Source organism: Phycodurus eques, chromosome 4 (assembly GCF_024500275.1).
Source record: "Phycodurus eques isolate BA_2022a chromosome 4, UOR_Pequ_1.1, whole genome shotgun sequence".
NCBI lineage: Eukaryota > Metazoa > Chordata > Actinopteri > Syngnathiformes > Syngnathidae > Phycodurus > Phycodurus eques.
Window position 1 is genome coordinate 29,636,367 of NC_084528.1, and position 27,206 is coordinate 29,663,572.

The 27,206-nt window shown below is 42.8% G+C and overlaps 1 protein-coding gene across 2 annotated transcripts; it reads right to left on the minus strand.

Moving 5' to 3' along the window:
* Positions 1-1,915: 1,915 nt before the first annotated feature.
* deptor (DEP domain containing MTOR-interacting protein) lies at positions 1,916-26,480 on the minus strand. Of its 2 annotated transcripts, XM_061675164.1 has the most exons (10): positions 26,106-26,480; positions 25,855-25,944; positions 21,603-21,781; positions 19,754-19,877; positions 15,807-15,985; positions 13,712-13,894; positions 12,130-12,267; positions 10,260-10,330; positions 9,951-10,055; positions 1,916-4,534 (listed from the first exon to the last, which is right to left on the minus strand). In XM_061675164.1, the coding sequence occupies exons 1-10, from the start codon at positions 26,147-26,149 to the stop codon at positions 4,412-4,414; spliced, it is 1,236 nt and encodes a 411-aa protein (XP_061531148.1). In that variant the 5' UTR covers positions 26,150-26,480; the 3' UTR covers positions 1,916-4,411. The 2 variants fall into 2 exon arrangements, with proteins under 2 accessions (XP_061531148.1, XP_061531149.1); XM_061675165.1 differs by lacking the exon at positions 12,130-12,267.
* Positions 26,481-27,206: the final 726 nt, after the last annotated feature.

Genomic DNA, 27,206 nt, shown 5'->3' on the forward strand with positions numbered 1-27,206 from the left:
TGATGACATCTATTTATAGGATACTATGTCTCTGTGGAGACTAGAGGCTAATGTTTCAGCCAGCAATATGGATGGCCGCGATAAGGTTTTTAAAAGCGCAATGCGTGAACAGCCATCGGCTTGTGTGTCAGTAAAGGCTTGGAGACACACAAAAAAAAAAAAAAAAAAAAAAAAAAAAAACTGTGACGCTCTGTCCAAAATGAAGGACTGAAAGGTGGCTGACAAAGTGACTAGATTGAAGTTACATTCACACACTGTTGAGCAGGTGGCATTTGCGCTTGCTGGTACTTGTCCTGTTAGCGGACCGGAGACAAGCCCCACACTGTAATCACAACTCGGAGGCATCCAGTCAATCAACGCCCTCCAATCACTTCTTGGTCGTACAGTGAAAGATGGGTACTTACTACATTGTCATCCATGTTTTGTTTTGTTTTTAATTTTATTTTTTTAAGAGTTTGTCTTCGTTAAGGTCAGATGAGTTGAGGCCTATCCCAGCTTTAAACCCTGGACTGGTCAAAGGTCACCAACCAATCGCGGGGCGCATATAGACCAAACAACCACGGACAAGTTAGCGTCTTCGATGAACCTAACATGCATGTTTTTGACAGGAATTCCGACCTCAAAAGTATCCTTCTTGAAATCAATTCATCAAGAGTTGGACCTGAGTCCTTATTATAAACATGTAAACATACTGTATACAATGCAGATAAAGGATTTAGGGCACTTTATAGTTTTGAAACTGACCGGATTCCAAAATGGCTTTGCACTCATTTGCTTTTCTTGAATCCTTACTTAGAACTAAACTCTTCGTGGATCATTTTCTCTGGCGTGCGTTCCGTCGAGGTTCGCGGGGAGCTGGACTCTCCCAACTAACGTCGACTGGTTGTCAGTCAATCACCGGGCACACCTCGTGCTGACAGACACACACAGACAACCATTCACAAGATCAGTGAGTGCCGGTCGGTTTTCTCTCATTGTGGAAAATATCTCGTAGTTCCTTGAACAACACTGCCACCTGCTGGTAGCGTGGTGCTACTGTGTTTCACCGCTTCAAATTGGTGCATTTTAATGGCGTTTGGGACGCTTTCCTTATTTTATTTACGTACATGACTCATTTCCGGATGTGGCACACTTCATGATGTTCATCAAATATACATTAATAGAACTCACGGAGTTAAAGGTGAAATACTGTATTGTGAGTCTGAGTCTCACGCTCAGATTCCAAGATCCCGATTTTTACTTCAATATTCCATACAAATAATGATTGGTCACAATATTGCGTACACTTGTATGACATATCAATGTAGCTAAGACACAATATTATATGGAGACGCCACTGCAACCACTAAGAAATCAATGATCGTTATTGTTACATTAATTTCGGTCGGAAGAGTGAACATAATCCAAACATTATTGTCTTTGAAAATGCGTTATTGGCATTGTAAAGGCCAATTTTGATACATTGGTTTGTGCAGCTGTACCTAATGTTGTGGTCTGTCACAACTACTCAACGGGTACAGTATCTTTATTTTGCTTAACGAATCATTTTTGTTAATAAATCAAATCAATTAAAAAGTATTACGTGTTTCCAGAATGTGCAAAGGGGCACACTACACTTAAAAAAAAAAAAAATAAAAGTACTTTTTTTTTTTCCCCAGGGAGAATATATTTCCTTTTATTATTACTACATTTCCTGACATTTGCATCATCAGGAAGTCTAGCGCTACCCTAATTCTGAGCCCTTAAAATGAAGAAATCCACAATGTCGGTTTCAATAAAATGTAATAATTCATATCATATACATTTGTACTGTACCTTACCTCTCCAAGAAGAGATCAAATGTAAAAGAAGCAATATTAGGATGCCAGAGACACTAAAAGCCCAAAGGTATCGAGGAGCAAACAACTCGCACAGTAACAGAATGCGTTTATTTAACACTTAATCAACATCTGACACAGTCAAATATTTGTATTAGCTGTAGCTAACAAGCAGAAAGTAACTGCTGAACATATCACAGTCCCTTTTATGGATGAAATACGATTATGTCAACAGTTTGTTGTAGGAGAAATACATTCATTCGCCCATCAGCCCTGCATGTGTAGCCACTATTGCAGTGTGTGTGTGTAAAACCCTGATTGTCCTTTCAAATGAAGCACATCGCAGCCAGGTGACCTTTTGTACGCAACACGGCAACGTGAGGAGTCGCACGAAGCAATTAAGGCAAATGAGTCCATTGTCCATTCAGCATCAATAAATGACGACGGTGATAGCCTTGTTGGACATATGCTAATTTGAATCATGTGCATTTCCATTCCAGAAAAAAAATTCAATAATAATAAGCAGAAAAATAAACAAAGGACCCAAATGATAGCTCAATTGAAAAAAACGTCATTGTATTTAGACTCCTTAATATAGCCTGATAAAACTTTATTAAAAAAATACATAAATAAAATAAAATAAAATTGGGGATGAACAGCAGTTGTCTTTGGTTAAGAAATAATGACGCAATTGCTGACAGCAGTTCTTCGATTTTTCTGCAATTGCCTTAGGAGTGGAGATGGCACCAATGAGGCCGCACAAGAAGGTCACACAAAGGTCACCGCTCACAACAAACATTTAGTGGCCTCTCGTCTCGTCCAGTAGCTTGACTCGACATATTTGACGTATTATATTTGATGTAACCCTGTAGGGTTGAACGTTCACTCACTTTTTTTTTTTTTTTTTGACACGGTCAGAGAGGTAATGATAATGTGATACGACAGTTGATACTACAATATATCCCGGCAAGGCTGGCAAAGTGTATCGCTCGCTTCCGATTAATTATTATTATCACTTCACTACACGAGATTCAAAAAGCTTTTCAATTGCAAATTTAACAATATGCTTATTACTGTGGTTGTAGTCTGCAGTATAGTGTAAAACTGCATTGAAGTTTTTTCTCATATTTGATGCAGTAATATGAAAACGGTTGGGTGCGTTATCTGAGTTAATATCTAACGTTGTGGACGGTGTGTGTGTGTGTGTGTGTGTTGCTACTGTATGTCTGCACAGGAAAACATAATGGGAGTTTATCTTTATACATGACATACGCCACCAGCAAAATCATATTGAATTAATTCCTTTATACTGGTTACATCTAGTTTTATATAAGAATATACAGTATGTATTAGTCTCTAGATACAATGGCTCAATTGCCATGTTACAATGTTTGGCTTTGTTTTTTGTAGAATTTAAAGGCGGCGAATATATTTTTACGGCCATCGTACTGCATTGTGAACGTATAAATGTTGCAGCAATAGTGTAACAAAAAGCATGGGTCTCATAAGTGCTTCATGGGGGGGAGGGGGGAGTTTTAAGTGCTCAAATAGTAATTCTCTTTAATTGCCGAGACACTCAGTTGTGCATTTATCCTGACTAACCTCCACTGAGCAGGGTCATGAAAGACGGTCAGGATAAATCGTTAAAAATCCACCCGATGACCTCCAAGAATAAACTGCCGCAGCTATTTCTCCACCTAACATTTAAAATGAGCGATTTTAAAGAAGCAAATGACATGAAATTGGAAGATGAATGAATGAATGAATGTTTGAGCTGCTAATTCATTTGCGTCTTGCATAATTTGTATTACCTTGATCTACGATTATAACATTTCAAAATTCAACTTAATCTCTACATTTATTGTTTGATGTGCGCCATGATTGTCACAATTTTGATGGCATGTTGCGTTCACAAACTGCTACTATAAGGCCATAAAGATATTTTCCATTTTTGAAAAAGGTATTATTACCCAGTGTGCTTCTAAAAACGATTTCTTAGCTAACAGTATCCATTAGGGATATTTAGTGCCTTTCATGCCGCATCTCTCTACAAACTGATTTTAGTTGTCGCCTCAGGAATCTCTCTCCCTTTATTGTTGTGGTACTGATCCGACATCAGCCTGAATAAATGTTATCAACCCTCGCTTTGAGTAAAGGCATAGTGTCTTTGACTCAACTTCAGATATTTACTTTACCTATTTTTATATAGGTTTCATCTAAAAATGTCAGTTCATATTATTCAGGGGGCAGCATTGGGCCCTCTGACTAATTAGAAACAAACTAGGGCAAAGGTCTCTGGATGCGGTAATTGATGTCTTGTAGATACTACTTGGCACTCATTCATTTCCAAATTGTCACCTTGAAATTTGGGATTGTCCTTCCTCCGCATGCATGTACGCGTTTGAAAAGTAGAGCAGAAGAAACCCCGAAGGCTGCACCGTTTCTCACTTTCGTGCGCGTGCTTGGAGATGCAAGCAACAGGAAGAAGACAGCAGGCGTAGCGTTCATCCTGTTTCTCCATCCGCCTGGTTTTCACTGCACCTCCGGCAGATGTTCCTGCTGCACATCTCCGATTGGGCTCAAAGAGTCATCGATCACATCTCCGCCATGACTTCCATGACAATTGTCCTGGGTCCGGTAAGGATCAGGTTGCTGACCGTTCTGTAGTCCTGAGCGAGGACGTTCAGTCCGTTTACTGACACCACAAACTGGCAAACCTGAAGACAAAAGGGAGATCAAATATCAATATTTACGTCAGTGGGGAGGGGGGGAAGAAAAAAAAAAAAAAACATTTTCCCATTTCATTTCCAAAATGTAGTGATAGGGCTGCACAATATATCGTTTGAGCATCGTCATCGCAATGTATGTGTGCGCAATAGTCAGATCGCACGGTCCTGCGCAACTTTGGTGTATTGATACGCAGTGTGATATTAATAAGTGACCAAGAGAGGGACAAAGTGTTAGACATGCTAATAGGATTAGCACCGATATTAAAATAAATCATAACCCATAAAACAACACACGCAGAGCAGCCCAGAGTGTTATATACTTATTTTCTTGTTTGATAACTTTTAATGAAGACACAGGAAACAATTGCATGCCTGCATTATTGAAGGGACAAACTTTGTACACAACAATGTGTTTTATTGTAACTCATGCACTCAAATATAGCAATACTAACGCATATCTTAAAACAGAGGTATAAAATAATAGATTGATTAAAAACAAATGAATAGTGTTAGGAATGATTCATCAGCATGGGGAGAACATGCAAACTGGAAGGCTGCAGTCGAGACCTGTGAGGCAGATGTGCTAACCACTATTCCACCGTGTCACCCTTAATGCGAAAGCAGCTGTCCAATTGGATTTTGTTGGAGTTGTGGTGCCCGCCTACTTGTTCATGTGCTGCGCGTGACAGAGTGAACATTCTTCCAATCACTTTTTGGGAAAGTGCATGACCTTTCCCAAACAGTTTCTGTTGGCTGTTTTCCAGACGGATTCGAGAAAGAAACATTTTTCGCGAAACATAAACCATCTGGTGTGTCGTCTTGGGAAAGTTGAGGATGTCGGGGAGATTCCTTTGAGTTGTTGCCAGCAATTCATTTTCATCAAGCTTGCAAAAGGCGAGCATACACATTAGACTGTGTCGCTACAGTAAATACTTCATTCATATTTCAAGAGCAGAGCCTCAGAACCTCCTTTTAAATGTCGCCGCGTGTGCGTTAAATGCTGTGACCCTCCTCCCACATGAACGTGTGCACGTGCGAGATGTGGCATTGTGGCAACGTGAACGCAGATGATCGGATGGACAGCTGGGTAAACTGGAGCAGTCTTTTTCTTTTTCTTTTTGGCCTCAAAGACGATAAGCTAGCCCATAATGTGAGCTCCCAAAAGCGTTTGAGTACAGTTGATAGCCGATTGCACTTGAAGTTCAACCAAAATGTTACGGAAAACTATGACATCATCGAGTGTGTGTTCCTTTTTTCGTGTTTTGTTGTTGTTGTGTTTTTGTGACGCCGCTTGAGAAAGGCACCAGTAATGGCAAAGAGGAAAAGCGTGACGATGACCATAGAACCGTGACTGGCTATGTTCTGGATGCTCAGTGCAATATGGCTAAAGCGACATGAAGAATATCATGAATCTGTTTTTGTTTACACTAGCGGAGTTAACTTCTTTTTACACCTGTATGACAATTAAGAATGTGTGACGCATGACGTCGACTCGCCTTCAGCAAGCTTCTCGCCCGTCTATATCGTGTCATCAAACACGAGTAGTTTTTACTTTATTTCAGTTTTACCATAGTGCTGTTATTCATTTATTATAATTAGAAAATAGTTTTTATTTTTTTTTACTGTTCCACTTGCTTGACAGTTGCTGTTAAAATATTGTCTTTACGCCACCAACAACAGATGGTATCAATGAATGACGAAAGGTACTAGGTAAAGTGTTTAGGGTTTCATACCACAGTACACATAAATAGCGGTTTCAAAGATGGATTTTTAGAAACAATTCACGGCGGCGGCGGCACGGTGTACGACCGGTTAGAGCGTCTGCCTCGCAGTTCTGAGGACCGGGGTTCAATCCCCGGCCCCGCCGCTGTGTGGAGTTTGAATGTTCTCCCCGTGCCTGCGTGGGTTTTCTCCGGGCACTCCGGCTTCCTCCCACATCCCAAAAGCATGCGTGCTATGTTGATTGAAGACTCTAAATTGCCGGTTAAAGATGTGCTACAGAATGCTGTTTAATGATCTTCCTGTGGTTTCAGGAAAGGTTATAGCAAGCGCAAAACAGTGACGACTATGAAACAAACTTGTCAGTTAATCCTATGTTGTCGCTCCAAAGCTCTTGGAGCCATAAAGGGCCCAAAATACTTTTCTTCACCTTACACAAACACACCTGAACAGATTCTTATCTTATCTGTTTTCATTCCTCTGTTCAAGATTCCTTTTCAACTTCTCTTAACAACCCCGCCCCCCCCACTCCCCTTCTTACATTTTCTTGGCCTCCTTTCGCGGCTGTGGGCTTGTTACTCTTGGCCGGGTGCCAGCGGCCGGGCGTGGGGGGGAGGGGGGTCAGAGATAGAAGTCTCTCAGAGGAAGGACGAAGAAAATGTGCAGAACGAATCATGGACACATGATGAGCGATGAAGATATGTTTCAGGAATCGGAACGCTTTCATTGCGATGTCCGTTTAGTTGGCTAAAATGTAGTATTCGTTGCTCGACATATAAAAGATCCCCAAGATTGTTAACCAGATAGTTTGTGAAGAGTGCAACATTAGAGATCTTTGGAGGGTAAACATTTGCTAACATACAGGAACCTCTATGTCACTCATTCTCACCGCTCCAGCTCCTAATGAAGATTAAAAATACAAACACATGTATAAGTGCCGATGTTTGCAGTAACTTAGCAGCCAGCAAACACTCACTCATAAAGACAACTTCTGAAAAGGGGTGAGCAAACAATAAACACACCTTTTCCAGCAGAGGAAGCGGGGAAGGAAGAGGAAATTAGTTTATAAATGGGCCACACAAAAAAAGCTTTGTCAAAAAAAACTGAATACACATAGTAGCATTGGGTGCCATTTGTCTGGTGGGACAAGTATGTAAAACACTTATTTTTATTATTGAAATGTTTTTGTTCCTTTTGTGTACATAGTACAGCAGTTGATGTATATTAGTAGCCAGAATAAACAAATATGCAAATGTGAACCTGATGGGGAACTTACTGCATGTAGGCCATATGCGGCTCACAAAAAAAAAAAAAAAAAAAAATGTTTTTTGCTTATAATACACAATAACCTGTTGCATTATATCCCTCCATTTTCTATATTGTCCGCTTCTCGTCAATTCCAGTTGCGGCCGTGCTGCAGGCCTGTCCCAGCTGACTTTGGGCGAGAGGTGGGGTACATCCGGGAATGGTTTCAGCCAATCGCAGGACAAGTTGCGTCATATTTTTTCCATAAACTGTAGTACGACCTGCTGGGGAGTTCATGAAAACTGAAAGGCCCCACGGTACAACAAAGTATACTGCCGTCGCACTGAGGAGTGACATAGTCTTTGATGTGCTATTGTTTAGTATACTGTATATAGTACAGCAAGTAATATCCATAGTAGAACAGATACTATGTATAATAGATAGTATTATATGTGGTACCTGCTCTCTGAGGTCAGAGCGACCGTGTGCATGTGTTCACGTTCACCCTTCGGCCTCTTACGTGGACGGCGGTGCGTGTCGACACCTTGCAACGTGGAGGATTATGATACCGCTAACTAATTATCCATCAATAAAATGAGTCATGCGAGGTGGGACAGGGGGAAGAGCAAGGCAACTCCTCATAAACAAACAACAAGCACATTCTTAACTCGAAAAAACATTTCAAAACAAACAAAACAAAAACAAAAATCAGCATTTATTCAAAAGCAAGCCCAAAGTACAAGGTGAGGATAGGCTCGCGGATGAGTGCTGCAAGATGGATGCAGCAAGAGGCTTCACCTTCAGATGTGAGGATGAGTAAATTGCGTGCAAAAGCTACGACCGGGGGATTCGGTGCCCCCGGAAAAAAAAACAGTTTAGGGCCCAACACTTCAATGCCACAAATGAAGAAAAAATAAAATACAATTCTAGGCAACCCTGTCAGTCCAGAGGTCTCAGAATCATCATCGCTTTTCGGCTCCCTTACACGCCCCTGATGAACGTCTGCTCTGTGGATTGTTCCCGATTCAGCACGAGGTGGTGACATGTGAGGTGAATTTGGGCAGTCGCACAAGAGTGCATTTGTTTTGCTGTTTTGCTATCAAGTGAGTTATGTGGATTCTTCCAGATTAAACTTGTTTGCCATTCTCCAAATACTTGACTTATCTACACTGGCTAGTCGATAACAGGTCACTTCCATTTGAAAGCCGTGCAAAGATAAAGAGGTCGTCCGTCCTCGCATGCTTACATGTGTATGATCAAGTTCTCTGTGTGGTAAGAAACAAAAAAAATGCAGCAGAGCCGATCTCGACTATCCCCTCGACAGATTCTACTCTGTAAAATAAATAAAAATCAATATCCACGATGTGATTAAAATGACTAATGTGAAGAAAAACGAGTGCCCCCATTAGGAGAGTAAAAGTATCGATTGTATTTTCACTCGCGAGGGCAGCACTTCATCACCAACTGACGAATTGCACACTTGTTAATTAGTTTGCGGATCCATGCGTGTGGCGCATGCACCAAACACATCGCCTAACACAAATGTCACATGATCCAACCTTTTGGATGCAGGTAGTTAAAAAGCCACTTTTACATCATGTGCCTTTTCGCGACATGCATTTTCTGTGAATATTATAATTAGCAATTTGTGACTTGATGTCCATTATTGACTCACACACACACGCATCTGACACTTCTTTTCTTTTTGACTGAGTGACATTTGAGTGTGAAAATGTTCATGTGTTAGGAATAACTACGCGACTTTTATTCTCCGCATAAAACTTATTTCCATTCACAGTCAAATGGTTTGCATTTTAGGCCAGTTAATCTTACATTATGATGATGATGAGACTAATAATAATAATAATGCGCCTTATCAGCGCCTGTGAACCCTGACACACATTTCCAGTGTGACCAAATATGGCCGACCGTTAAAGCAGAAGCGGTTATTCCCACTGCCCACTTCCTCTTTTTCGGAGCAATATAAATGTGATTATTTTTATCAAGTTAGATTTTGAATTCATGATGACAAATTTAGCAGGAGCTCATCATTTAATCGCCCGTTGTCTCACATGGTTTATTAAGTGTTATGACGTGTAACAGGTTAACCTAAGTCATATGCTAGTTAGTGTTCTCCTCTGCCGGCCTGCTGCGAGTTGTTCCCCTCCTGCCTCACGTCCGATTCACGGCGCAGTCGCTGTGCCGTGCATTCCCGGCATTCCTTGCTGCCACTCTGCTTACACAATTTTGCGCCAGCTGCGATGGCAGCTGGGCTGAGTCACCCTCCCCCCAGTTTTCTTTCACTCATTTCAGCACATCTCTTTTGTTTTTCTGCTCTGATTATCAAACGCTGCCATATAGATCAATAACATGCGTGTTTTTTATTTTTGCTCCAATGTCGCCGTGCCTCCCATCTTTGCGCGCATGCACATGTCGTTACCTTCATGCCAGCAGCGGCTGCAGGTCCCCCGGGGTCCACCGCCTGGATGTGACAGGGTTTGCTACCTCGCACCACGAAGCCCCAGCCCACAGCGTCGCCCACGATCTGCGGAAGGCCACATCAAAGGTGTCACAAAATGTACAGGATTTTGTCAACGTACGTGTGCGTGCTGCGTGACGTCAATTTGCGATTTCCCTGAGGGACCCGGGTGGATTCGCAACAGTGCTTCAATGTGTGACAGCATCCTGTTCAAGTAGCCTTTGTGTCTGTGTGTGTGTGTGTGTGTGTGTGTGTGTGTGTGTGTCCTACAGTGAATGTCTTCTTTAGGAAAGGTCCTCCTGGAGTCTGGAGCTCCTCTGGACTCACGTGTCTCTTCAGAACTGCCCAAACACAGAACATGTTATTAACTGATTAATGCCTGGGGCTGGGATATGTTATATAAATATACAAACACACACAGACACTTACACTGCGCATTTCCTAAAAATATGAGCGTGGGTGTGGTTGTGTGTGTGTGTGTGTGTGTGTGCACATGCACATGTTGCGCGAGGCACGTGTTTCCCTTCCCCTTTCACAACAACGCAACAACTTCAAACATGTTCCCTAAACAGCAAACACAATAAAAAGAGGCTATAAAAAGTCCCTTTAGTGGATACAAACTAGGTCGGACACAGCATGAACAGCTGCTAACACTTTGTGAAGCAGCCGGTGTGCATAACTCGTGTACTTTAAATTGATATTTCATCTAACAAAAAGTTGAAGTTTCCTCAACCGGGGTGTTCCGGGGAGAAGAACGTGAGAAGAAGAAGAACAGACACCGGAAAGTACGCCAGGTGTAAGCAGACGATCATTCAAGGCCGACTTCAAGGGTGTCCCAATATATTTGTCCGGCATGACCACGCGATCCCTCGCTTTCTCACCGGCTTCCCGGTAAATTGCCGCAGCAGAGGCGTTAACGCTGAGGCCAGGGGTTTCCATCGCATCCCCCTTTCAGACTGACAATTGTTTCCAAATCAAAAAAAGGGGCAACGGCAGGCCGTCTCTCGGCTGTTAAATTTCAAACTCCGCTTACGCTCGGGTGGCTCGAATTCTACCTTGGAAGACGGACGATTTGCGGGGCAACTTCAACCCCGCCAACTCGCATCAGTACCATACACACAGAACAATGAGCCAGAAAAAAAAAAAGCCCCCCAAAAAGCCTTAGAGGCCCATAAGGGGCCAAAGTTGTTTTTATATTTCACAGTGGTTAACTTATTTGTATAATTGATAGTTTCATTTTTTTTAGGTCGACATTAAAATGAAAAAAAAAAAAATGTAAACACGTAGGACCGTTAATAATATCCAAAAATTCATTATGATTTTATGATTACCTTAATCTTTTTTTTTTTAACCTCATCCACAAAGGACCTGGCCTGGCCTGGACCTTTGCCTGTTTTAAAAGTTAAATGTGGCCCTTGGGCACAAAAGTTTGCTCACCCCTGAACTTTTTACTAATTTAAAATATCTTAAATTCTTTATATGTCAAAAAAAAAAATATATATATATATATATATGTTGCATGTGCACACACATGCAGCCATCGACTTCACTCGGGAATGCTAAGTATTATTAACATTTTATTCTCAAGACGTCCACTTCAAATACAGCATGGATTTAGTATATAATGCTAATGAGATGCAAAACAAGAGCCTTTACCAAATATTCTGCCTTTTACAATCTGCTTTGACGCTGTAAGGAAAGAACAACTCTGACAAGGTTGCACAAGTGAACTGGCTCACACCGGAAGGTTGAACTCACGTTCTCACTTGGATTGGCTCTCATCAGCTTAACTATCTATGTATTACGGCCCATTTTACACTTTTTCTAAATTGTGCGCCAATGTAACGAGCAAGGAGAAGGAAATTCTTCGAGTGTTGTCTGTTTTTTTTGTTGTCTTCTTGTTGTAGCTGAGGCTTTGTGCCTTTCGAGGGGCAATCAAAGACACCTCAAACACACACACGCACGCACACACGCACATTTCTGGTCATACGCTATCTCCACGTGATTCACATTGCATAACTGGAACAAACTGTCTTCAGTACCCTTTTGATGAAATAAGTGAAACTAACTGGAGAGAGCACAAGTGACAGACGAGTGGCACGTCAGGCGGCGGCCACCGCGGCTGTTTGGTGACGCTCACCAGATTTGGGGTTGCACAGGACCGGCGGGCTGCTGCTGAGCGTGGGACTGCTGCTGTAGTAACCGCTGCTGCCGCAGCTGCTGCTCATGCTGCTGCGGCGGACGCCGACCGCCATCTTTATCTCTTTGGTGGGACTCACTGTTGGAATCGCGCGCGCACAAAACGGGAGATCACGCAGGGAAACAGTTCCAAAATGCTGCACGACGCGAACTGCATTTCTAATGAAACTGGCCATTTCCTGGCCACCTCGCTCAGCAGGTATCACCCTCCTGGATTGCTTTCAATGGCTTATGTCAAAAACATTGGAAGTTGAACAAAGATAGAATATTTACCCCAAGTTACACCAAAGTAAGCGAGCTCACATAATAATCAGAATCTGGTGTCCAAGTGCTCCCTCCTCCCCCAATTTGTTTTTCAATGCCATGATGATAGCGCTGTTACTGGTTTTCACATTTCTTATTTTTATTTTATTGAGATTGCGGGCATTATATGCGGCCTGCGACGGTTTGCCACTTTTGTTGCTGGACTTCTGTCCGAAACTACATATATGATGATCCGACAAATGTAGCGGCATTTATATAATACAATAGGCTGATTATCAGGGTGCAATGGTACATGTTTTCCGATTCCTAATTTTCGCTACAGGACTGAGACGTACCAAGTTCCCACACGGAACATATTAGGTCAGGAAGTGTAACTGCCTCGCGTCTACTCCGTAAACAAACACAGCGCTGCTCGGTCTCTGGCTCGCGAATTGCTTTTGACAGGATGCCAAACTTGGTAACTCACTCAAGCGCGAACAGCAGTGCAGCAGTAAATAAACAAAAACAATTTGTGTTTTGAAAGCGTAATAATTCAGACAGATTAAAGTGTTACTGTTGCAAATTGTTACTATTGATGTTTCACTTTCCTAAAATGAAAATATTTAAGCGCTTATACAGTAGATTATTAAATATTTACTTCTTATTTTATTGCACACAATCTTTATTTCTCATTTATTGGAGAATTTACTGCTCTCATGTCGTAGTTTTTAAATTTATTCTAAACATCACTAAATCTTGCATTTCACAAAATCACAGGCATTTCCCCCCCCCCTCAGTGTACTGAATGTAAACCGAACTGTCACTTTTACACCCAAGCTAGGCACCCCACTGTGATTTTTGGTATGTATTCAATATTATTTGAAATATTGGTTTTATGATCGTTCGGTCTCATGACAAACCATTCTAAATAGTTATAGTTATATGTCAATAGGAGCATTTGTTTCGAAGGTCCACCAAATCGGAGTTCAAGGCGCGCGCAGAAATGCGATCGGACTTGGAAGCACCAGTGAATTACGTCTGATCACGTTGCAGCCGTCTTATTGTCCTTCGTGGTAATACTCGCCGTGGAACGTGTAGACATTTTGGATGTTTGTAAGGGACAAACAATATGTTCATTATTGTGGTAGTAGTTTGTAGTGGTTCATACAAAGAGCTATTCATTTATTATATGGTTGGTTAGTTTAGCAACAAGAATGAGGCAAAATAGTTGAAACAGCTCTGTGTGTGTGTGTGTGTGTGTGCGGCGAGGCGCAGACTACCTGAGAGGAAGCTGGTGTTGCCCCCGTCCGAGTTCTGCTTGCGGAGACAGAAGGGGCTGTCGTGGCTCTCGGGGATGCCGCGACCCCGCTCGTGGAGCAGCTCCATTAACCGCCGCCTTCGCCGAAAGTTCATCCTGAACTGGAAGAGGAGGGGCCCGTCCACAAAGTGATGTTTGTTTGTGACTGGTTAAAGAAAGCCACAGCACAATTTTAGGAACGTGGATTATAAATCAAAAGGCTTTCTGAATTGGATTCAAGTCAGATGATGTGGGACTAAAGAGCATAATTGTCTGAGACGGCAAAATATGAAACGGCACTCTGGGAATCCTCGCTCATCATTTCTGTGCTAGCGTATCACAAAAGTGTTTTGGTGCTTTCACATCAAACTCACCCAAGCATGACTTTGTGGCTTTGCTTTGTGCACTGGAACAGAAAAAGAGGTTTCCTCAAACTGTTCCCACAACGATGTCCAAAATGTGTCCCGAGACTCATCCGCGCAGTGAAATTGTAACTTAACGAGAGGTGAGTTCACACACTTGGGCAAACCTTTTCATTGCCCACGAAAGCGAGCCGAGCGCTCTCTCATGCGGCTTTGTGCGTTGTCATACGAAACGCTGATCTCCCTCGTCGCGTTTACGTCCTCCTTCAAGGGATACGCACACACGTCGCCCTGGCGACTTTTGGCACACTAGTCCTCAACCTACTTGCCGTGTCACCTCTGTAGGAATAATAAAACGCAAAGAACGCAGTCGAAATATCCAAAAAGCTGGTGTCGTTATTATACTGTAAGTATGACCAAGAGTCATGACACACAGTGCTGCAGTGTGTGTGTGTGTGTGTGTGTGTGTGTGCGCGCGCACGCACGTGATGTAACAACACGTTCCAAGGCCGTGGAGATGCTTGCCTCCGTTACAGGGAAGCGCACACAGAGAAAGAGTTCTTTGTCTGCTCGCTCTTCATCCGCTTTGTAAAATACTCACATAGAAAAGACTTGACGACAATCATTCTATGTTGAGGAGGCAATGTTCCCATTTACCGTAACAGTAAGTTGTGGAAGGGCAAATATAAACAATGCAGCCATGCGACTGCTCCTCATTTTATTCTCATTGACTCATGCACGACATCGTCATTAAATTGAATTTAAATGTCGCGGGAAGCCATTCAGGATTTCTTGCAGTTGTTGCTCTGGGCCACAAAATGCTGTGCATACATTTAATAGTACTGTACTCATCCGTGGCAACATTCATCTGGAAGCTCCTTTTTAGTTGCTATTAACTTTACTTTTTAGGTTCTGCTCCCATTTTGATCTCCTAATCAGCAGTTTGTGCGCAAGGAGCGGGCTGCAATATCTGTTCGCAGGATTAGCGAAATCAAAAGCTCGCGCAACAAAATATTAAATGAAGGTTGGCGTCACTTTTATCTGGGGCAATTGCACTCATTTCCCGCCGTGCTGTTCGGGTCGCGGGCGAGCTGGAGCCCATCACAGCTGACCGGGCAAGGACACCCCAGGGCGGTCACTGGCCAACCACAGGGGAAATAGAGATAAACACTCACACTTGTACTCAGAGAAAACACGCACAAACACGGGGAGGACACGCATACTCTAAACAGGAAGACCAATGCCGAGATTAAAACCCCGAACCTCAGAATTGTGAAGCACTATCCCACCGTCATACATTTTAGAAATATACGTCTGTTGGACCACTTACATATTTTCACCCACGCGTGCATTTTAACTTATGATGCAAGTTTGTTTGTTTTTCTAATAGTAAATACAAATTAAACATCTGTGAAAGTGTACCATTTCATCTAATTGAATCGAATTTCAAATGGGATTGTTTCCTTGTCTTGACACGGGTCTGCACTCCAGTGAGTTTCATTCTCGTGTGAAACCAGAATGAAGGTACTATGCTGATAAACCCTGAAAGATTGAATGTTGTCATAAAAGCGAAAGTTTCAGGGTGCACACCCATTTAAAGTAAAAAGAAAATGATGCCTAAACAAATGAAAAGAAAAAGAGAGTGATTTAACTCAAGGCTATCAATAAAGTTTCAAAGTAACGAATACATTTTGTAACGCAAAGTAGAGGCCTCACCGTGCTGGATGATGCCGTGTTCGAGGAGGCGGCGCCCCAGTTGCTCCGCCTCCTCCCGGGTCGCCATCTCCCCTTCCTGGAGGAGCCAATCAATGAACTCGGAGGCCACCACCGTCCGCTCAAAGTTCCCGCCTTCCTCTTCCCGGCTCTGTATTATGCTGTTCTCGGTGTTCATCAACCTGCACAATCGGCATACAGCAAACGCATCAATTGGCACTGCACTAAACCAGTGACACAAAAAATCCACAACCCTAATAATAATTCTCAATAGGTCAAAAAAGGGTACCGGTATTCTTTTTTTTTTTTTTTCTGTGAGGAGATTCACATACATAAATAGTCAGTAATTAAAGAACAAGTCTTATATTGTGATTCCCCCCCCCCCCCCCCCCCCCAGGTAGGAAACGCCAATGCGGAACACCTTCCAAACCAGCAACTCAGACACATTCCCGACTTTACAATCTGAATAACCGGAGGCACTGAGGATTAAATACGTTATTCCTTGAAGCTCGCAAATCTTTTAAACTCCTGGGGAATAATAATAATAATAATAATAATAATAATATTACTTGTGCAACAAGCTCATGATTAATGCATATAACTAATAAATTAAATACAGAAAAGTGATTAAATATAATAAGCAAATTGTAAAATATGAATTAGAAATATAAATAACGTAAAATAACATGAACTTTAAATATACTGTACAACAAAAGATGACCCAATGCTTAGCAAAAGCTCTAATCATGTGAAAAGTATACCAAAAAAATTGTATGTTTACATTTTTAAACTGACCAACCACAAAATTAGGTGCAACTTGGATCAAATTTGCCTTTGCAAAGATAAGTATGCTTGACAATAACAAGATTTGTTTGGTGCAGTCTAAAACAGCACAATTCTAACTCCTATTTTCTGGCGTAAGCGAATCGCAATAGTCAAAACATTTCTTGAAATGACAACCAGTGACGAGCGAAAAGTGAATCGTCCCGTCACAAAAAGATAAGCCACAAACTCCGAACGACGAGAGACAAGCCGACACATGCGGGGAGCAGAACTGCTGACTCCGTCCCGACCTTGCACAATAACACACGTCGGTCAACAACTGTCACCAACTCAGTGAAACAATGAAGCACGCCAGACACGCTTGTGCTTGTGAGCCGCTTTTGAATCATGTCCAAACATGTACATCGTGAGTCAAAGCCATGCACTAATAAAACACGACGTCTCTCTTCTGTTTTACGCTCATCCATCGCACGCTGAAGCTGTCACCTTTCGCACATCCCACCGCTGACTTGCATTTATTTTGAAAGGTGTAAACAATAGGGAACTGTCGACGACAGTATTCGTGACAGTATCGACATCATCTAAATTCATCTATGCGGTTCGTCGTTATGAAATAAAACTGTTGAATAGCGGCGGAGCAGTGGTTATTTATTTCTGACATATCGATCGCATAGCTTGCACAAGTAAACAAACGTGGACACACACACACAATAACATATTCTCACATGTTTCGGTGGGTGCTGCTGTTTTGGTAAGCAATAAAGTAAAAAAAAAAAGACTAACTATTAAAAGTCATGAAGAAAAATAGCATGAATGATGTGGCTCAATTACCGCCGTAGTTACATTTTTTTCAGTTGATTGTCTGGCATTCATGGTCTAGAAGTGTTTTTCATATAAATACTGTAACGATGACTTTACTTCTGCGTTAGCATAGGTTAGTGATCGTACAAATGAATGACGTCCTCCGCCGTTGCCCTTTTTTACTGTGTCGTGTTCCTCTCTCACATTTATCGGTGTTGTTGACCAAAGGTTCGCATTGTACGGGATTCATTAAGTGCATGTAGGCCAGTGTGTACATTGCAGGAAGTGCTAATGATGTTGCATGCGGGCTTCCTCCAGATGTCGATGCCTCTGTTATGTTTCACATTGATTTTGTTCTCTCTGGAGAAGCTCGGGAAGAACTGCTTTCGGAATCCTAACGGATGAAATTAAACTAAATTACACGTACATCAGCTGAGCAGGGTATAAAGCGCTGGGAAAAGAAATGAGTAGTACTTTCTGTCTGCAGCGTCGTCTCGGAGGAGTTCATTAAAGGAGATTGTCAACACTTATCCCGGCTGGTGTGTCAAACCAATTCGCTGTTGTTCAGTGTGCTCGCAGTGTTGCTTTTAAGGAGGCTTTATGTAAGGTCAACAGCTGAATTGCCGAGCTGTCATATTGTGATGGAGTAGGACTTTTAGTCGAAGACCCTCTCTGCCCAACACGCGTGCACAAATCGTCGATGTAATGTTCCGTGAAAGCTGACTGTGTACACAGTCGTCATTCAGCCTGCTTAAAGTTAAGTCAACAGTTGGCTTTAGCGCGACGGGAGCAGCACACCAGTTTCGCGAACAGCACCTACAGTCTTATGCACGTCATACCGTGTGCAGTACATAACATGGGTTGGGATTCTTCCAACTGGAACAAAGCAAGCAGTTGTGACCTGAATATGCACAATGCATGATTAAGTTTGGACAAATAGCCCAGTCGATGACGGCATCTACTGGGTCAAGGAGATCTGAGTGATCTCTGTGGGCCTTTTGCATGCTTGAACATATTATTAGATATTTTTGGAATTGCTTGTATACAGATACTGTAGCTGGGTCACTGGAGTGCTGCAAAGTTGTCGCTCCCTATCTACTAAATGCGATCATACATACTGTAGTGACTTTGCCACTTTCAGTGCTGTTTCAATGTGTAGTAAGTGTAGAGCCCTCAATGTAACCCACAATGCATCTGGAAAATTTGTGAACGATTGTCACTAGAAAACAAAATCCCATGATGCGATGTTTTGGTTTTTTTTTGTTTGTTTGTTTGTTTTCTGCAGGGTATTGTTTGCTTTTTGGCATGACAATATCTTTCATACAAGTAAAACAACACATCACAACAAGGATGTACGTAAAGAACTGCGCTTTTATTCATTTTGTAAAATACACGCTGCTTAAAACCATACAGCGTTATTGTAATTTATTCATATGTTCAATATTTACTACAGAAAGGGTTTGGGATCCGGTGCGTTGTAATTATGCGACAGCAATTACGTACTCAATGGTGAACCCGAGTCATGCTGTCAGGCATGAGTCATTTTTCATTCGACTAAATCAGCGAACTATATAGTCCACTATATAAAAGGAGTAGGGAATGAGGGAGTGATCCCGAACACAACCAGTGATTGATTTGTCTTTTCTTGAAAGCCGGACGTACCATTGGACCAGTAGTATATGGAGCGCAATATACATAAGCATGTCACAGATATGATATTAAGACACCTGGGAACTGTTTTTAACTGTGGGGGAAAATGCATAATCCATCTCCTTTAAATATTGCCAAAATGTATGCGCCAAAGGAAAATTCAAGCCACAAAAATGAAGAGAGCAGCGATAATCTGAGCAAATTTTGTGTACATCTGTCAGTGTTTGCGCATCCTGGGCTGCACTGCTCTTGGTTGCATAAAGCTTTGAGGGCGGAGACGACAGATGTCTGTACTTGGACTCTTATGCAACTGGTGTGTGCGCGTTTGTTTGTGTGTTGTCAAGAAACAGAGGAAAAGTGGGTTTTTGTTTGGAGCAGAGTAAGTGTCAAGAGAGGTGTAGGCAGTGGGAGTGCGCGTGAAGACCGAGTTGATACAGCAGCCTTGAAAAAAAGGAGAGCTGGAAACACACTCGTGTACCAAACATCATCATGGCCACAAAGCTAAAGACAAACAAAACTGTTCCCTTCGTCTTTTCTGCCCTCCTCTGACTGGACAAATACTCTGAATTGAACTTCCAATAACCTCATGTTCCACCGCCTGAAAAGCTTTTAAAATAATTGAGCTCAACACAACATCAGAAGAATTATGATTTCGAAAAGAATGTATTAGTGTGTGGATAAAGTCCAAAAGTGCTGCATGTGTTTCAGCTCCATACTTCTCATAGATCCTCTGTCCCCTCATGAAGACCTTGGCTTCGTTGTCCAGTGGGAAGGTACCGTCGTCCTTACGGAAGCGGTACAACAGCTTCATGTCTTTGAACTCCCGGTGCTCGTCGCACACTGCAAATGCGCAAACGTGTTACGTTTCTAAGTTGACTTGAAAATCTCTCGTAGGAAAGTACATACAACACAATTTGTTACTGTTATGACTGCAAATAAAGTGGAACATCTCAAGATAGAACACAATCCTTTCTGGAACGCTGACCTATAGCACCTCAAAATGTGAATCCAAATGTTTATAATTACATGGAACTTGAATTACTCCATTCCAAGATGAGTCCGTCAGTAGTTCAGCGGTAACCGAGCGTGTCGATGCCACACGACGACATATTCGTACACTGTGCCGGACTCCATCACTAACCTACACTAATGCAGCAGTAACTTTATTATTACAGTAAATATTGGTATTAAAAACAGTACTTCTAGGCCATAAATAAAAAACAATCAAAAGAGAAACACTAAATACTGTATAACTGTGCATTCTTGTACCACAAAACAAAATGCACTATTAGTACGCCGCGCACCATTTGCTGCCTTCTTTCCATATTCCAGAAAAAAAATGCATGTTAGGTTAATAAAAGACTCTCAATTCTAAATTGCGTGTGGGCATGAATGTGCATGTGAATGGTTGTGTGTTTCTATGTATTTCCATTATCCATTTCCATTTAAATCAAGCGTGTCTCCAAATCCTGATCAACCGTCACATGTAGAGACGTTGTTTTTCTCCGTGTTTAGTGACTATTTCTGACTAATGTGGTTAGCGTGGCATGTTCATTGCAGTATTGAAGTGAAGAAAAATGCCCGCCCCAAGCCAAAGAGAGTAAGGCAGGGGATGATACTTAGCTTTTGCATCCAATGTGTCTTATATTTTAGGGAGTTCTTGTTTTTGCAAGTACAATCTAACTAGTTCATTCCATGTCTCTCTGTCTTCACCCTGTTCAAGTGGAGCAGGGGAGTGAGTTAGAGCCAAATTGGCTCAGCGGCATTAAGAATTATTTGAGAGGAGGCGAGGATCGTTCCCAGAAAATGTCAAGAAAGAAAAGGAAAGAAAGAAAGAAAGAAAGAAAGAAAGAAAGAAGGGTCACGGGTGAGCCTGAGCCTATCCCAGCTGACTTTGGGAGAGAGGAGGGCACACCATTGATATATGGTCATATGGTTTAGCCTTCAAGACACCTAATATGCATGTTTTAGGGCAGCACGGTAAGCTAGTGGTTAGCACATCTGCTTCACAGTTCTGAGGTTCTGGGTTTAAATCTTGGCAAGGACAAGCACCAAATCGCTACCTAAGTTTGAAGGAGTTTCTTAAAATGGAATATGGTGTTTTTTGTGATTTTCTTTTTTTGTTAGACGTGTATGAAAAGAAGGGGCTCAAGAACAGAGCCCTGGAGGACACCATGGGAGACCGCTAGAATTTGGGCTAATGAAGACCTTGTAGGTGGTGAGGAGGCTACTGCAGTGATATAGTCTGAATGTGACAGAGCATGGATTGCAACAGACGTTCCTGAGATGGCAGCACAGTGGTGTAATAGTTGCTAGCATGTTTGCCTCACAGTTGAGAGGCTCCAGCTCACCTGTGACCCTAATGAGGACAAGCGCTATAGAAGATGGATGGATGTTTTCAGAATGTGGGAGGAAACCCACGCAAGCAACTTGGAAACTTCACACAGTAAGGCCGCAGTCTAGATTCGAACCCGAGACCTTTTGACCTTGAGCTAGATGCTAACCATTTAGTCACTGATCTGCCAGAATAAAAGCACGCACAATTTGAATTCAGTGAAGCCTCACCGTGGTGGATGATGCTCTGGTCCAGAAGCTTCTGCATGATCTTGATGGCCGTCTCTCGCTCGGAAGCCTCTTTGTGCTCAATCAGCCAATCAATGAGCTCTTTGCCCACGAAGCAGTTTGGGTACGTTCGCAAGTGATGACGTCGATCCTTAATAACCTTTGCTTCGTGGAGCCGCAACCTGGAAGACAAGATCAGCTTTTGCATCACTATTGTTGTTTATAATCATATCCATTTTTATCTATTATGAATCCAGTGGAAAATCTCCGGTTTCCATGAAATGATTGTTTAAAGTCATTTACTATATAGTGTACAGTCAAATCATGTTGACTGCATGATAGCCTCACCGGCTGTTCGCTTAGGTTAGGCAGCTTTCACCCGGTCTAGGTCACCCCTTGCTGAAATTGTCAGAGAGCCGACCACAGCCTCAGCCAAGCATCCTACTTTCCCTCCACGTGCATCTGGCTAACGTCATGCAGAATTCACCATCACAGTCCAAGTCTGAACAGCAAGAGCAAGATACACGAGCTCGCCTGCCAAGAGTCTACACGTGCAAACAACCCAGCACTGGGAGACGTCCGCCCACTATGGCATCATCGATATCATCTTCCCTTTTCCATTTAATTCGCTGCTAAATCATCCGGAGAGTGATGAAGTGAGGTCAGCGCATTCAGATGAGAATCTCATATACAGAAGAAGTGGTCTCATCAGACCGCAGAGCACATTTCCAACAAAGTTGAGCTCAGATAAGTCGCATTGAGACGACGTGGCATTCAAGAGCACACCAGGTGTTTATGCCAGTGCATTTGCAGAGTGTTCCCACGCCCAACATGACCCCACCCATTTCCACAGAGAACTGGTGCACTGTATGCCCACAGAGTCTTTCACACACTAAGGAAAGCTCTCTCCCTCCTTGTGTTGCAGCATAGCAAATTGGCCGTTTGAAGACCACACCATTACATAAGAGCACTCACAAATGCCAGGAAGGCCTCCCTCCAAGCGTAGCAGCTAATGTACTGTGTACGGTATATTGTACTGCATGCAACAGAAAACCGAGCAGGAAATAACTGAGTACAGTATGCAAAAACATTTCAAATGTGCCCCTCTTTTAATAAAATACATTTTGAACAGTTTTAATTCGCTTTTAATAATATTCCACACTGGTCCTGTATGTGGCAGGCATGAAATTAGTGTGTACAGAGGTGCTAATAAACAGCGAAAGAGAAGCCATGTCCATCATGATCCATGGTGTCAGTCAAGCAAATAAAAGGTGCGTACTAAATCAACTCCTCCACTTTCATTTCAAGCTGTGTATCACGTCTGGTGTTTAAAGTCAGGACTGACAGCAAAATGAGTAAATGTTGGCTTTTAATGCGTGTTCGTTCTCTATTAGCTAAAACGATAGCAAGCCTAAGCACAGGGAGTGGAGGTCAACCAAGGAGTCCGTCAATCATTACACCGCGTGAGTTTCTTTTGTGATAAGACGCACAAGCTCAGTTTCCAGTTAGCAGGACAGTTTGGTTCAGTCGGGTACAGTACAAAAGTTTGTGCATTTGCATTGTGAAAAGGTCTGAAGTGTAAGAGCCCCTTTTCTGCTGAACTCTTCCTTTGCCTTTGCTCTGGACGCTGCAGTGATATACTCCGCCACCCCTCACTTTGCTGCAGTGCAGTGGAACCCCACTGGATTGCGGTTCATCAGTTGCAATCCATCCATCTGATTTCTATAGCAGTTGTCCTCATTCGCAACGCGGGTGACCCGCGGCCTATCCCGGCTGACATGGGGTTGAAGGTAGGTTACACCCAGGACTAGTTGCCAGGCAAATGCAAGATTACAGACAAACAAACAGCCATTCACACTAGCATACACACCTATATGCAATTTTAAGTATTCAAGAACCTAACATGCATGTCTTTGGAATGCAGGAGGAAGCCGGAGTAAATCGAGAAATCCACGGAGACAGCACTTCTTGACTGTGAGTCAGGCATGCCAACTACACTACTACGACAACAACGCGATACCATTTCAGGAGCATCTGTTGCAGTCCACACCTTTGTCACCTTCACTCTATATCACTGCAATAATCTCCTCACCATCTACAAGGCCCGCAATAGCTTGACTTCCTTCTGTCTCCCACGGTGTGCCCCAGGGTTCTGTTCTTGGTCCCCTGCTTTTCATACAATATAACACAAAATCCCCAAATCATCCTCATCCATTTGGGAACATCCAGCCATTAATTTTCTACAGCTCTTGTCCTCATTTGGCTTGCGAGTAAGCTGTAGCCTGTCCCTGCTGACAATGGGTAAGAAGTCCGTTACATCCGGGGCTGGTCGCCAGGTAATCGCAGGTCGCATATAAACAAACGACCGTTCACATTCAGACCTATGGGCGAATTTAAAGTTTCCATAAACCTAATCTGCATTTTTCTGGAATGTTAAAGGCAGTGGGAGTACCCGGAGGAAACCCTTGTACACATGGGGAAAATATACAAAATCCACACAGAAAGGCCTGATCAGAGATTCAGACGTGGGACCTCTCAACTCTGAGGTAGATGTGCGAAAGAAAGAAACCCTTTCCACACTTTCATCACCGCAACAACGTTCTTTACAGTAAGACACAAAAAATATCCTCAATAAACTACAAGCCATACAAAACTGTACACCTGTTCCAGAGACCGCATTCTTGCTGTTTGTTTAAGCATCTTTGGAGTACCCTGAAACATTCTACAAGCACGAAGTACTATGTCATTACAACACAAAGCGGGACTCTTTTTTTTTTTTTAGTCGCAACTTCAACACCACTTTCCATTTCAGAATAGCAGAGGCTTCTGGATGGCCAACACGCAACCCGGCGCTCGCTGGCCCCTGCAGTCACATGGCCAGCTGGGCCACGGACACCGACACACACTGCATACAATACAAAGACACACACACACACTGGTGCTCAGTGACAGCACACTGGAAATTTTGTGCTGACACGAGCTCTTACTCTCCCGTGGCGATGAATGTTAGCGGTGTCACAGCAAATGAGCCCAAATGGGAAAACAATTCAGTTGTATTGCAATGGGGGGTAGAGATTCCAGGCATTGGTGCCATGCTTTGCACTCTGAGCCATTATTCATTGAGCACACCACCATGATGATGGGGGGCCTCGCTAAACAGTGAAAGGGTCAAAGGGTGGCACATGTCAACAACACTACCAGACACTGCTTGTCCCCGATATGACATCATGAGGTGAGTAGGTTCACCCTTGCAGTAAGTAGAGCAAACAAAATCCTTAGAATTCTGACCAGCAAAGCGTTGGGGAGTGCACGTTGAGGCCAATACACTAAAAGCATTTTTGTGTGACAGCTGGTGAAACCACATACATATTTAATTGCTCGGGGTAGAACAGTGCGGCAAGCATCACGGACCAGTATCTACCATGGTTTAAAGGTCACGGTTCGCTTCACATTCAGTACAGAAGGCAGTGATTCCCAACCACTCTTCCATAACACGTTAATGTGCCATGAGAGAACATCACGTGTGCTGCGGGAAATGATCCCAATTCACTTAACTGGTCTCAAAGTCACAACTTTTTTACTGCAAATAACCTTTGTTCCTCTATCTATCTATGTGAGCAACATATAGTGACAGGCAGAACAATCAAATGCTCTTCTACTAGACGGCAGAAGGTAAAAATAACCTATGTAGCTACCTGTTTCCTGTCATACAAAAGAATAATAGCTTTGTGTTCAACTACGAGATAAGACAGACCCTAATTACCCAAACGAGTCAGTAAATTTGCGAGGAAATTGACACAAGATCATCATTATTTCAGTAGTAAAATGTTTGTTTTGAGGCATGCTGCGTGTTTGTTCTCATGTAAAATATGCGCTTTGGCTCAATAAAAGTTGGGAAACACTGCAGTAAGTGAACAAAATGCAAAAGAAAGGACAGGGACACGTTTAATTACATTTAAAATGAAGATGAAATTGTTGCATGTTTGTATGTGTTAAGAAATAAATAGAGTCTAATTATGTGTTACTACTATGTACAGTGTATGCAATTAGTGATGCATTATGCTGCATGCATAATAGTTCTATGGCACGTTGAAACTCCAAAGAAATGATCAGAGGTGGCAAAAGTACTCATAGGATGTATTCAAGTAGAAGAGCAGATACTTGTGTAAAGTAAAGTAGTACTTGGAGTAAAGAATGCACACAAAAAGGGAGAGGAAGTTTCTGCACAGATGAGGTCCGAGTGCGTCCGACCTACCTGAGCTGCTCCCCGGTGACGAGCACCTCGGCCAGCCGCTCCAGCTCCGCGGCCTTCTTCTGCATGCTGTTGGCGATGCCGTCCATCTCTCTGCAGACACGGACGAGCAGGACACCATCAGTGCGGGTGCGTTTATTTACCGGATTAGCGAACAAAACATGTGATATTGTGATGATGATGATCATCATCATCAGCATCGTCGTCGTCGTCATCGTGCATCTGATCGGGCGGCATTTGCATGATTCGCTCACCTTTCGAAAACCATGGAGACCGATGTGAGTTGGCCGCTGATCATTCGCGTAATACAAAATAAAATATAATAAAAACAAAAACAAACAAAAAAAAATCAACCTCGGCGTGCGTGCGGCGAGCGCGACGTTATTCCATCCCGGGAAGTGCGTGACACAACGCGGGACGGTGAGCAGTCACATGCGGCGTGTGAGAGGCTCCATGATCAGCTTTCCTCGAAGACTCCCCAAACGTGTGCACGCGCTCATTCATGGCTGCGCGCACGCCCGCCCCCGAGTCTACATCCACTTCGTGCACATGCAGCGTTGTGTATCCCGCTCGCCTTAAATGCTGCAAGCGAACACGAGCGGGCGTAAACACACCGGGCGCCTGCGCTCACACTCCCAGCATTGGGAGGATCTAGATGACGTCACGGGGGAGTTGACCGCGGGGGCGGTGTTACACAAGGGTGAGGATACGCTCGATTTACGTTCCCCTACACACAGGAGATTAGCGGGGGTAATTACTGCGAAGAGGGGCGACGTACTGACAGAGTGAAAGTACGCATACTTGTGTAAAAAAAAAAAAAAAAAAAAAAAATTAAATACTTTGATACAAGTATTTCCTTACTTCAGCTCCTTTGAGTAAATTAAAAAAAAAAAAAAAAAAAAAAAAAGCCCAACTTAACCCTAACTCCACCGTGTAAACCAACCATCTAACCAAGGTAACAAAACCTTGTCATGAACGTCATTTATGCGTATTAAAAGTAAACAACTAACCTGCATATGCATTACATAACCATTCATTGTCATTATACGGCTCATTAGCGCGAAATTGTTCGTCTTATACTGTATATCAAACGTGATCGGAGTTTTTTTCGGGGTCACCAAAACGAACGCACCTATAAAAGGCACAGACCTTGTCGTAGTGCTCGCAATGTACACTTGGTACGTTACAGTATGTTTGTTTCGCTTTATGGGCGGCGTGCTTGCTACATAACAAACATAATTAACCAATGACCGTGTTTTTTTTAAGCAAGCTGCCGCTTTTATGTCGAGGCTGGGTATCATTGACAATTTACTCAGTGCAGGTTCGAGTCCCGCTCGTTGCCGTTCATCTCGAAA

Coding starts and splice junctions, on each gene's coding strand:
- deptor (XM_061675164.1), bottom strand. CDS start 26,149: ATGATCAGCGGCCAACTCACATCGGTCTCCATGGTTTTCGAAAG. Junction 19,878..21,602: donor CCAGAGCATCATCCACCACG/GTGAGGCTTCAC, acceptor GCGCATTTGCAG/TGTGCGACGAGCACCGGGAG. Junction 4,535..9,950: donor CAGCCGCTGCTGGCATGAAG/GTAACGACATGT, acceptor TTTTGTCTTCAG/GTTTGCCAGTTTGTGGTGTC.